Source organism: Ptychodera flava, unplaced genomic scaffold, assembly GCF_041260155.1.
Source record: "Ptychodera flava strain L36383 unplaced genomic scaffold, AS_Pfla_20210202 Scaffold_28__1_contigs__length_4768798_pilon, whole genome shotgun sequence".
NCBI classification, from domain to species: Eukaryota; Metazoa; Hemichordata; class Enteropneusta; family Ptychoderidae; genus Ptychodera; species Ptychodera flava.
Window position 1 is genome coordinate 2721389 of NW_027248350.1, and position 15921 is coordinate 2737309.

A 15921-nucleotide genomic window follows, 5' to 3' on the forward strand; every position below is an offset into this window, starting at 1 on the left:
AGACGTGTATTCTGAATATTGTGGTTATAAAGGTTGTGAACGAAAACAAGTCAACACGGTTTTGTATCCCAGCTATGTAAACAAATGGTGATTGCTTTGAAGAAAAAAAGGCGGACAAGTTTCGGGGTCATAAGTTCACTCAACATGTGAAACGTTGTCCACATAAACTGCACGAATTAGTATTCATATTGACATATTTTGTTTTCCAGACAACATTTTTGTTAGTATTTACAACACAATTTTCAAGCTGGTTTTCATGGAGCTTCAAGCAAGATTAGGAATTACAATCTTTTCTACCAAATTGACACTAAACCAGTCGTTCAACTACAGTGTATTTCATTAATGATTAAAGAATGGTACTTGTTACTTACAGTAAAAGAGACGTGTGACCTATTTCTCACAGTGCCTACGTCTGTCGGTCATATTATAAGGTGCATGCAATCCAAAATGACATTGTTTAGGATATTACTCGAACAACATTATGATATATTTGCAAAGAAGCACGTCACGGAGACTAATTAGAGTAAGGTGGTTGCCACTCCCCTAAAAGCTGAAAGCTGCCAGGTTGGCGAATAATAAAATAATGTGTTTTTCACCAGTTTTTTTGTATTCGATGTGACCGGAAAATTACAACTTGGTTCTCAATTTTCATTGTTACGATCAATTTAGTGTATCCTTAAAAGGCCGAATCTTTTGAGCTCCAAGGAAGTGTGATAACATTGCATATTCAAATAAAGCAGTCAAACTGACCAAAATGTCTGCCAACTCGTAAAATACGAACCATCAATCATATTAGTAGACGAACTAAGAGGTCAGCTCGTCGGTGCTTCCTAAGCTGACATTTATGGAGGCAAGCTGTGGGTATCTTGGATCTTTACACGCGATATAAGAGTTTGAGTTTTCAAATAAAGCTCTTGATCCGTGACTTCCCTCAATTACGATTGCCTCCATCATCTCAATGTAGCCACATTCGTATATCCATCAACTGATTATAATTCATTTTTCAGAAGTTTATCCACCCTGGCTGATAAAGTCGGCGTATTTTTAATGCATGCACGCCCCTTAGAGTACAGTAGGGCCTTGCATGCCAACCAAGTCATTTGGAAACTATGCCGACTGGATCAAAATAACCGAAATTTTAAATTTGGCCAGTAATTTAATCATGAACTCTGCATCACGATGCTTTGATTGAGGATACCATAAATTTCATGATGTTGTCAAGACTTTATTCTATCCTGTCTGTACGACACAAGTACCTTTGGCATGGTCAAGTATCATTTACAGCAATGAGTGATGTTTTTTCTCCGTTAAATCATGTGACATGCAGTGTTAGTATCACAATATCCACTTTTAAATACATACACCTTCGGCGTGTTCTAAAAGCGGGCAACTATAATATACATCTTGATGCAACATGATTATCGCAAAAAGAGAATCGTTGTCCCTTCGAGGTTTTGCAAACAATCCAACCGACTGAGTTATGAATTCTTTAGACACTGTTATCCATGAAACCATTCATTTTCGAGGTCTCATTTTGAAAAGGCACCGTCAGTGGTCCCAATTAAACCCTTGTAACGCTCACTATTTACACTGTGCTAGTCATTTGAATTTTGTGGAACTTTTATCAAGATAATCACTCTGCTTTGCGATACAAGTGATAAACTACTTGACCTGAAGCGAACAGACAGTAATATAGCTCAGGGTGTACAGATGAGCTGTTGATATTACTAAAATCTGTAAGTCAAAATTACAATGATATAACATTAAGGTACTCCCATACTAATTTCTTCAAAATTCACTGAAACGCGAGACATTATTTCACAGAAGTATACCTGTACAGAGCATAGGATGAGAAAATGAGATCTAGCATAGTTTGGACGAAAGTGTCAGGCAACGACTATCCCGCTAATATTCACCTTGCAATGTTGTTCAAGTATGACTAAACTGACTAATTTTTGTCAAGTATGAGTAAGCTTATAATGGAGGGTAAAATCTTATATAAAACAGACATTTTTAAAAAATCCTGTTTTTGCGGTTGTGGTATGGATTACAGGGTTCTATCAACTAGTGGTCTGAGAAAAATATGAGGACAGCCACACTCAAAGCGCAAATTCCGAGTGATTATATTAGTGAACTACCACCACTGTAGCAGCCACGCTAATCGCAAGCATGCAGAGATTGTCGACATGCATGCAATTGCTGTTTTAATACGTGCCATTCTTAGTGTGGCAAAGTTGACCGCACCTGGCCATGCTGAATACCTGAATACGCTTTATTCATGGGGATCGAATACACGCTGATAAGACTTGTTTCCTGTCACATGTCGACATTCTGTATATGAGGGGTCGCCGAAAGAAGAAGCCGCACGGCCAATGGCATTCCGTCGTTACGTTGACTTTTCTTCCGTTCACCTTCAGACTAAAGTTATTACGCGCAATGTAAAAGTCAGTGACGTCAGTGTCATGCATTTACGTACAGGCACAGAAGCGTCGACTGATCCCGAATACTATACAAAACACAGACACACACACACACACACACACACACACACACACACACACACACACACAAAACACCGCAAATAAACACTAGTGTAACGTAGCTCACAATAAATTCACTTTTCAAGATATTAGAACGTTTTAATATCTATCTTGCTTTAACAAAGCTTGACATATTTAAACGGCGAAAAATTTGTCAATTTCCACTTTACATGATCTTTCGTTACTTTTGTCTCCTTTGGTCGTCTCATTTTGTGGCCGTCAACTTGTCGATGAACTTGAAGATCGCATATTGTATAAATTTCAATCGAAAGACAAAGTCAAGACATAATTTTCTTTGTGGTTAATATTTGACGACTGATTTTGGTTTCTCCTGAACTCATCAGGTTTGGGCATACATTTATTTCTTTACTTTTCAAGATTTTTGGAATCATTTATATGTTTCTCACTGTGAAAAAAGCTTGAGACATTTCAATAGCTTAAATCCGTGTCAGTTCTCACTTCATATTTGTGTATCTTTGATAGTTGTATATCCCCGTTTTCACCGTACGTTTGGTTTCTCATCTCTTGTTTAACTCACAGATTGTATCATTTTAAATAAACCGACAAAGTCATGCTCTAATTTATTTGTAATGAATTAATTTTATAACGCGTTTTGTCACTCCTCAGCCACTCTGTTCACCACTTGGCCTGAGTATCTAAAACACTAGAAATTGCCTATGTCAAACCAAAATAAACTCTTACATTCTTCCCTAAACCAAGGAATTACCTTGGTCGTACGTCAGGACTTACTATCGACGCCTCCTAAATGAGTTATGTGCCATTTAATTCACCAAATAAAGATGAGACTATGCAGTAATTTGTCTATTGACAGTTTGACCTAAGTGATGATTTGACATGAGGTGTTCTTTGGTGGATGTTTGCAGAAGTGTCTCTGAATCAGCTGACACAATGATAGCAATCTTGAAATCTGGTCTTACCATGTTGATGGACATGATTTACGCTTCATCGACACATAAACTAAAGACGTAGAGGCCAGGTAGTTCGTGCCCTTACTAAATTTATCTAAATATCTTTAAAACATTCATTTCAGTGGAAAGATTTTAACAGTCAGTTGAAAGATTTAAACAGTAATTAATCCCAGTCTATACCAGACTTCTGGGTATTGTCTATTTTCAGTTTCTGGGTTGAAGGCGCTTAGAAAGTGAAATGTCTTAGCTTTTTGATCAAACTTAAACAAAGAACATTTTAAGCATTGTTTTTTAAAATCAAGGATAAAAATTAGAGTCACTGTGATCACTTAGGCAAAAAAAAAACAAAAACATTAGCTTAAATTTATTGATATTTGATTGTCAAAAAAGAAACACCCGTCCATGTGTTAACTATACTGAAAAAATACCATTTTAGATGTTTACAAAAATAAGACCATGTTCATTCTTTGCTTAATGTACCTAATATAAGCTTATCTGATTTGCAATAATATTGATACTTTAACGCTATTATCATATATTGAATGTAAAACCACGTCGGACAAAAGGCTTTTCTCAAAAGGCCGAGTATGTTGAAATTCATGTATAATACAGTTCATTGATTTTGCAAATGAGCATTGACTGTACAGATTATTTCACATACTTGAGTTAAAATACTTAGTTGGCGGTCTTGTATGAGACTTGGCATGTACATTTTTCAAGTTAGCCTCTATGTTGTATGCACGCTGATAATAGTATTATATATATATATATATATAATATATATATATATATATATATATATATATATATATATATATATATATATATATATATCTTTGAACAACCGATATTTTCGTGAAAAGTCTCATGGTTATCTTTACAACATTTGCAGTGTTATTTTGAAAATACTATTATGTAGCTTGTAACACTTTGAAGTGTCTTTTCAGCAAATACGATAATTGTAATAATTCCTCATTTTGTTTATCACTCTGAAAATAGTATTCCTGGATCACAGTGCCGTTCATATATCTATGAGAAGTTGCCAGCAGTACAAGCAGAAAGGTCATCACGAGGGCATATCGTTAAATTAACTTATCTCCCATAAAATTGTGTCTGCGCATTTCTACACGCACTCTATACGAGTTGTGAAATCCTTTATACCGCCATGGATAATAAATCACCAAAACATTTAGTTATACTAGCAAGCCCTGTTTCTGTGATTTATAATCTCAGTATCACGACAAATTTTATCTACACCACGCTCTACGATGTTGTTCACATTTGCACCAATGCGGAACATTAATCTACCACTGCCATCTGCCACTTAACTGCAATTATTATCCAATGGCTTCTACATATTAGCTGACGTCAAATGGTAAAAAGTTCAACCGAGAGATGTCCACCATTGTATATTGATGTTGAATTTACAAAGTGTTGATATTGACTTCCATGATTCAAGCCTATCGAACACTTTTTTAAGTTCACGGTGTTTGACTGCCTCTCTACTCACCATATGATTGTAAAACAATGGTTTGGATTCATTGCTTAGTTAGTAAAATAAACGAGCTGGCATAATTACCGGCTTATACACCACTTATGAACAATAACACACGGTGTTTGTTTGCCTCTCTACTCACCATATGATTGTAAAACAATGGTTTGAATTCATTGCTTAGTTAGTAAAATAAACGAGCTGGCATAATTACCGGCTTATACACCACTTATGAACAATAAAATGTAAGTATGAAGTCTTGTCCTCGCAAAAATTACAAAAAAATTCTCACCTGATGGTACGTCTTTTGGCAAAGTAACTGCTGGTTGTAAGGTGTTGTGGTGACTATAAGCACCGTGTGTCCTAAAATAGAAGGTTGCGTTGACAAACGCAGACGGGTTTAACGGAGACGTGTATTCCGAATTATGGTTATAAAGGTTGTGAACGAAAACAAGTCAACACGGTTTTGTATCGCAGCTATGTAAACAAATGGTGATTACTTTGCAGAAAAAAAAAACGGCGGACAGGTTTCGGGGTCATAAGTTCATTCAACATGTGAAAAATTGTCTACAGAAACTGCGCGAATTAGTATTCAAATGACATATTTTGTTTTCCAGTCAACATTTACTATTTCTAGCACAATTTTCAAGCTGGTTATCATGGAGCTTCAAGCAAGATTAACAATTTCAATTTGTTTCCATTAAATTGACATCGTCCACAATTGTGCTTGTATCTAAACCAGTCGTCCAATCTAAAGTGTGTTTCATTCATGATTAAAGAATGGTCCTCGTCAGCTATGGTAACAGAGACGTGTGACCTATTTCTCACAGTGCGTACGTCTGTCGGTCATGTTATAAGGTGCATGCAATCCAAAATGACATCGAACAACATTATGATATTTTTGCAAAGAGGCACGTCATTGAGACTGATTACAGTAGGGTGGTTGCCACTCCCTAAAAATAATGTTTTTTTTCACCAGTTCTTTGTTGTCGGTCTGACAGAAAATAACAACTTGGTTCTCATTTTTCATTGTTACAATCAATTTAGCGTATCCTAAAATGGCTGCACTCGATGAACTCCAAGGGAAGTGTGATAACATAGCCTGTTCAAATAAAGCAGTCAAACTGACCAAAATGTCTGCGAACTCGTAAAATATGAACCATTAATCATCTCCATAGACGAACTAAAGAGGTCAGCGTGTACATGCATGCCTAAGCTGACATTTATGAAGGCAAACGGTGGGTATCTTGGATCTTTACACGCGATATAAGAGTTTGAATTTTCAAATAAAGCTCGTGATCCGTTACTTCCGTCGATAACGCTTGCCTTCTTCATTTCAATAAAGCCACATTAGTATATCCATCAACTGATTGATAATTCATTTTTCAGAAGTTTATCCACCCTGGCTGATAAAGTCGGTGAATTTTTAATACATGCACACCCCTTAGAGTACAGTAGGGCTTGCATGCCAACCAAGTCATTTTGAATCTATGCCGACTGGATCAAAATATCCGAAATTTTAAATTGGGCCAGTAATTTAATCATGAGCTCTGTATCACGACCCTTTGCTTGAGGATACCACAATTTCATGATATTGTCAAGACTTTATTTTATCCTCTCTGTACCACCTTTGCAACGGTCAAGTATCAGTTACAGCGATGAGTGATGTTTTTTCTCTTTTCAATCATGTGACATGCAATGTCAGTATCACACCAACACTTATATCCCGTTTCTGAATACACACACCCTCTGCGTGTTCTAAATGCGGGCAACTATAATATAAATCTTAAAATACAACATAATTATCACACAAACAGAATCTTTCATCTTCGAGAAATTGGCAAAACAATCCAACCGACTGAGTTATGAATTCTTTGGACACTGTTATCCACAAAACCATTCATTTTCGTGATCTCATTTTGAAAAGCCACCGTCAGTCGTCCCAATTAAAACATGGTGACGACCACTATGTATACTGTGCTATAGTCATTTGAAATTTGTGGAACTTTTATCAAGACAATCGCTCTGCTTTGCAATAAAAGTGATAAACTGCTTGTACCTTGAAGCGAACGGACGGTAATGTAGCTCAGGTGTACAGATGAGCTGTTGATATTTCTAAAACCTGTGAGGTCAAAATTGCAAATGATATATCAATGTACTCCAATACTAAATTTCATCAACATTCGCTGAAACTCGAGACATTATTTCGCAGTATACACGTACAGGGCATAGGATATAGGTTTAGACAAAAGCGTCAGTCAACGACCATCCCGCAAATATTCACCTTGCAATGTTGTTCAAGTGTGACTAAACTGAATAATTTGTTCAAGTATGAGTGAGCTTACAATGGAGGGTAAAATCTTATTTACAACAAGACATTTTTAAAATTCCAGTTTTTGCGGTTGTGGTATGGATGATACAGCTCTATCAACTAGTGGTCTGAGAAAAAAATACGAGGAAAGTCATACTCAAAGCGCAAATTTCCAAATGATTATATTTAGTGCACTACCACCACTGTAACAAACACGCTAGTCGCACAGCATGCAGAGATTGCCGTCATGCATGTAATTTGAGGCTTAATACGTGCCATTCTTAGTGTGGCAAAGTTGACCGTACCTGGCCACGCTGAATACATGAATACGCTCTATTCATTGGGATCGAATACACGCTGATAAGACTTGTTTACTGTTACATGTTGACATTCTGTATATGAGGGGGTCGTCGAAAGAAGCACCCGCAAGGCCAATGACATTCTGTAGTTATGTTGGGATTTCTTCCCTTGACCTTAAGACGAAAGTTTATACGCGCACTATAAAAGTCAATGACGTCAGCGTCATGCATTAACGTACAGGCACAGAAGCTTCGACTGATCCCGAATACTAAACAACACACATACACACACACCGCAAATAAACACCAGTGTAACTTAGCTCACAATAAATTCACTTTTCAAGATATTGGAACGTTTTGATATCTTTCTTGCTTTCAGAATGCTTGACATATGTAAATTTCCACTTCACATGATTCTTCGTTACTTTTGTCTCCTTTGGTCACCGTATTTTGTGGCCTTCAACTTCTCGATGAACTTGAAGATCGCATATTGTATTAATTTCAATCGAAAGATAAAGTCAAGACATAATTTTCTTTATGATCAATAATTGACGACACATTTAGGTTTCTCCTCAACCCATTAGGTTTGAGTGTACATTTATTTCTTACAATTTTGTCAAACGGTCTGGTTCTAGAAAACGATACGAAAATCCTGACGCCAAACTAATTGAGTTATGAAATCCACCCCTAAAAGAGAATATTCCGTAGATCGTGCGTTTGCATGCATTATCGATGGCTACTAAATGACCTGTGTGCCATTCAGTTCGCTGAATAAATATCCGGCTATTCATTTATGTAGCTTTTCAATGGACATTTTGACCTGATTCAATTCATAACTTTACGTGAGGAGTTCAGAGGTGTCTGTTTGTGAAAAGATATGTGACTAGCTGATAGCAGAGAGCTGGCAGTCTTAACATTCTTGTATTGCCATGTTCAGTAGAAGTGATTTACGCTTTGTTGCCCAATGAACTTAATATAAGAAAGTTGTTACTTCGTGCCGTCACTGAATTCACATTAATTTTATAACCTAACCGTTTCAGCGGAAAGGTTTTAACAGTTAATAATCCGTGTTATACAAGGCTGTTGTAATGATAGCGCTGAGGACTCTCAATACAACACCACAGGGCTGATGGATGTGTCTCTGCAGTGTTGACTGTTGTGTGGACACCGTGGAGTTTCGAGCGAGACAAAAAGACCTTTACACCATATATACGCATTCAGCACCTGGTGACACAAGCATGAATCAAAGGAATTCTCTTATGTAACGAATAGATAGTAATTATATGCTAATCTTCGAAACGCATATAGTTGTTCAGTGTTTGCCGAGATGTGGAACAAGCCTCTGCGACCTTTGTTAGGTATACTAGTCTCGGCTGAAATATACATGTGCTTGTACCAATCACGTTAGTTATTTTTTGTTAGACTTTTTGGGCATCGCGAGAAAAATATTTACCAATTTTTAGCCAGTTTGAGGAAAGTAAAAAAAACTCTGCTCACTGTTATTTAACTTTCATCAATTAACTTTCATCGGTAATTGTAGAACAGAACCCTGGGATGCGGAGATCTTGTCATCACTGTGCTCAGAAACCAGGGCGGCATGATTACGCCCGCTACCCCTCGACCGATCGCAAACGACCGTTATCAAGATCAACGGAAAGCTTATTTGAAGAAACATGAAATCTTACAACAACATGTTTCACGCGAAGAGTATCGCTCTTGGAATTTAAGAAATAGCTCTGCAGGCTCTCAAATATTCCTGTACAAACTGAACACCTATATTTGTGTAATTTGCAAACTTTGAAACTGAAACGAACATCTATGGCAGCGACCGCCGTCATCTCTCGAAAAAAAGAACCAGGCCCAAGCTTACACGACCGTTCTCTCCGACACAGGAACGCCACCGTATTTGATATCGATGCAAAAACTCTCTGATGAATTTCTCTGCTGCTGATTGTTTTCTTTAAGACGATGTGACGACTTGTTTTAAAATTGATGTGCACTCAGTACAGCTGGCAAAGTCACGCTGTGCGGTGAACTAGAGACACTAGTCGCTGGACGATGGTACATCCTGTCACTATAATTTCAAATCTTAGAGCAAGTCACATGTTTGTTTATCACGACCACTTCACCGTTAAATTCACTTACTTTAAGTCTGGAATTCTTTTTAAAAAGGGCAGGAAGAAACTTTGATGGAAAGAAATGGCAATCATTATTGCCCCTGAAGTAAAAGAACGACAGTGTTCATCATTATTGTACGAAGAAATCTGATTGCCATTATCTGGGAAAATTTTCCTGTATATTTCTTTCGCTCCTGTCTGTCACACACACACACACACATATACACACACACACTCCCCCCTCTCTCTCTCTCTCTCTCTCTCTCTCTCTCTCTCTCTCTCTCTCTCTCTCTCTCTGAGACCATGCCTTCCTTTTTACTAGGGATGAGTACAGCCACTGGACCATGGACTTAAAACAATAACGGAGGGGGCGGTGAGCGGAGATATCGATGATTGGCGCTGCAAACCTTGGGCTCTATCAAACTCAAATAAAGTGCAACCTCTGCCGATATTTGTACGGTCCAGAAGTGGAAATTGTTCTCAGAGGGCTACTTCGTGTTAGCACTATTAGAACTTACCCCGTGTCCTTCCTGTCTGAGTCGTGCCAGCAATCTTATCATCCACATTATCATGAGGGTAGTCACGTTTAATTCACGTTTAATTAATTCATTTATTCCTCAAACTGATGACCAAATCAACATAACAGATCTACAATAAAACTACAAAAAGGGACAAAAGACACGCGCAAATAAAAAAGAACCATACCCACAAAACAAAATCTTCCGTAAAAGAGAAAAAGTAAAATTGAAAATAACTATTCCTGATAAAAAGAAATAAAAATGTACAGGGAGGAGAATGTGTAAACATCATGGAAAAAGATGTCGTTTAAAGCGGTTATTATTTCTCATACAAGCTATAAACTTGTTTGCGTATACAACAATCATGAATAAATCAGTTTGTGAGATCATATCGTCTGATATACAATACAAAGTCAGTTGTACAAATAAATTATTGACAACAATCCAATACACATGTCTGGTTAAGTATAGCAGATATATCAATGACAATTAACATATCTCAGTCGACAAAGTATACGTAAGACCAATATTATCAAATTGTACCTGTTCTCAGGAGACAAATTTACAGTTGTAATACTATCACAACATCGATGAAGGGGAAAGGCAAAAAACTACAAACTGAATGTTTTATACCTAAAACCTTAAATACAGCTCCTCTTATCGGCAAAACCAAAGCACCTTCACAAAATCGTTACAAGCTTATCTTTTTATTTTCTCATACCGTAGAAGTTGTGCCTAACTCGTTGTCTACAACTGAATGGTGTGCTTGAATTATCAATTTCCTGCAGGGATATTTGTTATTTTATTGGTTTTTTGTATTTGTACACTAGTGACAAAAATAACATGTCGATACGTGACAGGACTTTTCCGAATACAACAGCTGCTGTGTCGCCTAGCAAACAGCTGTTCCATGGACGTCGGACAGCGTGGGTGCAGACAGGTTCAGTGTCCTAGCGGACTAATTTGACAAAATTTACAAACTGCCGTGCAGCTGTATTCACGGTCACCACAATCTGGGAAATGATATTGTATTAATTGATTGGTGTACAAAAGTATTGCACATTTCGGTCACAAACATAGCTTACATAGACAGAGAAACATTTTTCATATGCACTATTTTTCACGGCGGATGCAGTCCGTCAGGCCGAAGTACACACCTCACGCCAAAGCATGGCATCACGACTCGATCACATTGTGATCTTCCTGGAACTCGTAAAATCTGGATATATTTACTGACTTAAGAAGAACAATTTTGACTGATGCAAGCTTGGTACACTGTTAAAGAATCTACAGGTAAAGTTTGAACATTGTATCTATTGATTTGCAGCAAATATGACAAGATTTGACAGCGATGCTTTGATCAATAGTTTTCAATGAATACAATTGTCAATACAATCATGTATAAAATTATCAAAACACAACTTGAGAAAAGTAGGAAAATTTCAACCGACTGCTTTGATTTTCACTTTTGATTTTCACTTTCTGAGCTTCATTACATTCTGACGTGAAATTCTAACCCTAACATGCCATGAAAATTTCAAGCATTTCCAGAAAAAAAAACCATGATAATGTTTACATTTTGCAATGCAATCATCTTAAACCAATAGCTCTGATATCGCAACGGTACTTGAGGGGTATATCTAACGCGCTCGGGTCATTGGGGTCATGGCCACAGTTCCGCTGCGAGCCAACGCACTGGCTTTTTTGGCAGTTTACTTGTGGCATATATAGAGCACGCTCGGGTCAAGGGTCATCGCAACAGTTCACCGGTAGGTGACCTAGTAAACTGCAAAAAAAGCCCATGCGTCGGCTCGCAGCGGAACTGTTGCGATGATCCTTGACCCGAGCGTGCTCGATATCCGCCACAATACCGCTGCAATATCACAATACTCAAACCATTGAATACAAACAATACCTTCATCAATTTTCAGAAATATTCTTTTAAGCAAATATCAAATTTCAATTGATCATTAAAATTTCCACTTTCCCATATCTATTACATCAAGACGTAAAATTCTAACCCAATCATGGCAGGGAAAATATCAACAATTCTCAGAAAAATGAGAATATTTGTATTCTTGCATTCATTACAATTGCTCTTCAACAAACCAGAATATAATTTCTTGACAGTTGTACAAAAAATTACTCTAAAAAAACTACAAAATTTCAACCAATGACTTCAATTTCACTTGGAGTGATTTCTTTACATCTAAACGTAAAATTCTAACTCAAACTTGGCTAGGAAATATTGAGAGTTTTGGTTGAAAAAGAACAATTTTCACTTTTGATGGTGTTGTTATGTTGTTGAGTTGTATTTGCTGCAATACTTGCATAAACTGAATGTCTTCTCATATTTCTTTCGTGTAATTACACGCACAGTGACATCACTGAGATCACTGATATCACTGACTGTATAAACTATTCTACCGTCTGCAAATACTGCAATGAAGTCAGGGCTTCCATCCACAGTTACATCTGTCAGGTATTCACCCTGTGCACTAAAGATCTTTACTTTATTCTTATCTGCTACATTAATATTTTCGCCAATCGCATCAACACTGACTCCACATGGCTCTACTAAGTGTTCATGTCCAAATGTGTGCAATGTGTTGAGATTACTGTCCAAAACATCGATACAATGTTCATCAGGACATGACACTATGAGTTGATATTTGCTATTCATGGTAATGTAGGGGTATTGGAGTTGTTTACTCGAAATCATTTCACCAGCCCTGCTGTATTTTATCACACGGCCATTGTAGTCTGCTACAAAAACAGTGTTGTCTGGACCAAGACATATCTGAGGTGATTCAACTTCACCAATATCAATTATTTGTTTTAATCTACTCTTTGCATCACACACTAGAATGCAACTGTTGCCATCATCAGCAATATAATACAAATTGTTTTTAGATATTTTTACATCTGTTGGTCTGAAAGTATTTGGCAAGCCATGAAAAGTGATTGTTGATATGATCTGTGCTGTGTCTGCTGTTACTGTCTTTACACTGCCATGCTTGTTACCAGGTCCATAGTCACTGACAACCACTTGTTCATTCTGGTTTACTGTCAATCCCTGTGGACCCCAGACTTCTCCTGGTCCATTGCCATGCCTTGACAATCTTCTGACTGTGTCTTTAGGAACAATACCTGTCATTACAAATGTAGGTCCAATGTCATCAAAGCGGACAACCTTCACAAAAGCTATTTTATGTAAGCATAACATGACCTTGACCAAATTTTGTTACCAAGGCAATAACAGAATATGACTCTCAACCCATGAAGTGATAATTTAAACCCAGTAACCATGGAAACATAATGAAAACAATATTTTTATTTTCTTTTTTGTAAAAATAATGCTAGTGTCCGTGCATTTGAAAGAAAATGAAGATAAATTCGAACAGTTGATTAGAAAGAACAGGTTGGTTAGAAAGAAAAAATGTTCACTTGCAGTTAGGTTTTTCTATAACGAAGGGCTTGTTTGAATTATGCAAATGAGCCATTACACTTTTGAAGAATCAGTACCCCTCCCTTTTTTTAAATGAATTTCAACCAAATTTTACACAAGTGATGTTAATTGATATCTTTACATGATGAGGTTAATTTTCTGCCTCAGTGGACGTTTATCTTTATGCAAATTAGCTCATTAATTAGGAGAATAATTGAAACAAGGCCACAACTGTTTCATGCCATTTCAACCAAATGATTTTCATTTACACTATGAATTTCATTTTCATGACAATTTTGAATTTGTATGCGAAATAATAACTAATCAGTGTGAATATTAAAAAGGCCACAAGTGCTTCATTTTTTGATGAATTTCAACCAAATCAGGCACCATGGAACTTGGTACAGATTTCACAGTGTTATAATAGCATGCAAAGACATTTAGTGATATCATGTCGATTAAATGGTGATTTGCTTATTTAATGAATTTTGATTAAGATGATATTTCTAAAAATAATGCAGCAAATTCAATGAAACTTGTTATAGATTCTGAACACACAGTGCTTTAAAAGTTTGCAAAGACATTTAGCTGTCTCATGTCAAATAATTGCAAACTTGCATTTTTACTGAAATTTCCAATTATTGTGATATATATATATATATATATATATATATATATATATATATATATATATATATATATATATATATATATATATATGGATGTGTCATATATATATATATATATATATATATATATATTGATAAATGAATGTTGTTCTGGATTTTGTAAGATTATATAACATTAATAAAGGTATTTTTACAGTGCATTTCACCGAGGTACCGCAACTCAGCGTATGAGACAAACACAATCCACATACAAAACACATGATTAGCTTATGTTTCACGGACACTTTTCAAAGCCACCGACTCGTTTATTATTACCGTAAACCAGCATGGGCAGCCGCTGTCTGGACTGAGAGATAAACAGTTGACTAGACTTGATCTACAATGTAACTGTTTCTTTCAAAATTTCAGCTAAGAGTGCAAGAGGTGAAGTCTCAACAGAAACTAACTAAAAAGCCACACATTGTAGATCAAGTGTATCTATCTGTTTAGACAGAGCGACTGCCCCATGCTGGTTTACTGTAATTAATCAATGAGTAGGTGACTTTCAAATGTGTCGTAATACCCGAGCTTATCGTTTGTGTGAAGGTTAAATGTGTCTGTCTCATACGCCGAGTTGCGGTACCAAGGTGAAACACACTGTAATTTCTTTTTCATCAGTTGATCACTAATCGATGTATTATACTTTCCTAATGAACAACATAAAACTGGAAGGAATTCACAAGTTGATTAAATCTGCTATCTTTGTGGATAATGTAAAATGCCAGAAGTAAGGTATTATCTTACCAGCATATGTTTTTTTCACATTTCATGAACCTGTGAAAGAGGGTACATAATAATGTTATTCTAAATTAAAGGTTGACAAACCTTGATTAATTCTGTCAACACTGAGTATGAGCTCATCAATTTCTGCAGACTTTGCAATTCTGTCATTGATAACTGAGAGGTCTTCCTTCAGCTTCGTTTGCAGCTCTCCTAGCCTCTTCATTTCATCTTTGCACCAATCAGTATGTGAAGTTAGCTCCTTTTGTACCTCACCAATATGATCAGTTAATGCCTTCCTTGCAATGTCATCACTTTCTTCCGAGAGTGAAAGTTCTGTGGTAAGTTCATCGACCTTTGTTGATAACATCTCCTTCCTGGCCACACTGCGCTCTTCAAAGGCTGATATTTCCTTTGTAACTTCCTCAAACTGATTTTCAAGTTTCTGTCTCTGTGCATCCATCTTCTCTTTTACTAATTCTCGCTCTAGCTTTAGCTCATCCCTTTGCGCGTCAATCTTATGATTTGCTACCAATTGCTTCATTGTACTGAAAGATCCTGATCTAGCCGACAGATTGAGCCATTCATTGAACATTCTGCTCCAGGTTGCATTGAAGGCTTCACTTTCCTTGACGCAGGTTAAGTGTAAACTATCTCTGCTCACCTTCTTCTGCATAATATGTTGCTCTTTTGTATTCACTGAGATTAAGGTTTGCTCCACTTCACCATCCAGCGTTTCCGTTTCTTGTGTTAATGACGTCACATTAGGTGCTTCTGTAGCTGCCTCTGAATACAAAAAATGTACAATATATATATATATATATATATATATATATATATATATATATATATATTATATATATATATAATCTCAACTGT

General features: G+C 36.6%; 1 protein-coding gene across 1 annotated transcript; it reads right to left on the minus strand.

Annotated features, from left to right (window-relative positions):
• Positions 1-10280: 10280 nt before the first annotated feature.
• LOC139127065 (tripartite motif-containing protein 2-like) lies at positions 10281-15824 on the minus strand. Its single transcript, XM_070692990.1, has 2 exons — positions 15148-15824; positions 10281-13356 (listed from the first exon to the last, which is right to left on the minus strand). The coding sequence occupies exons 1-2, from the start codon at positions 15716-15718 to the stop codon at positions 12503-12505; spliced, it is 1425 nt and encodes a 474-aa protein (XP_070549091.1). The 5' UTR covers positions 15719-15824; the 3' UTR covers positions 10281-12502.
• Positions 15825-15921: the final 97 nt, after the last annotated feature.

Bases quoted from the DNA above. Each gene is read 5' to 3' on its own strand.
- LOC139127065 (XM_070692990.1), bottom strand. From the start codon at position 15,718: ATGCAGAAGAAGGTGAGCAGAGATAGTTTACACTTAACCTGCGTCAAG. The intron at 13,357-15,147 runs GTTTGTCAACCT...TTGTAATGACAG, and splicing joins TGTTGACAGAATTAATCAAG to GTATTGTTCCTAAAGACACA.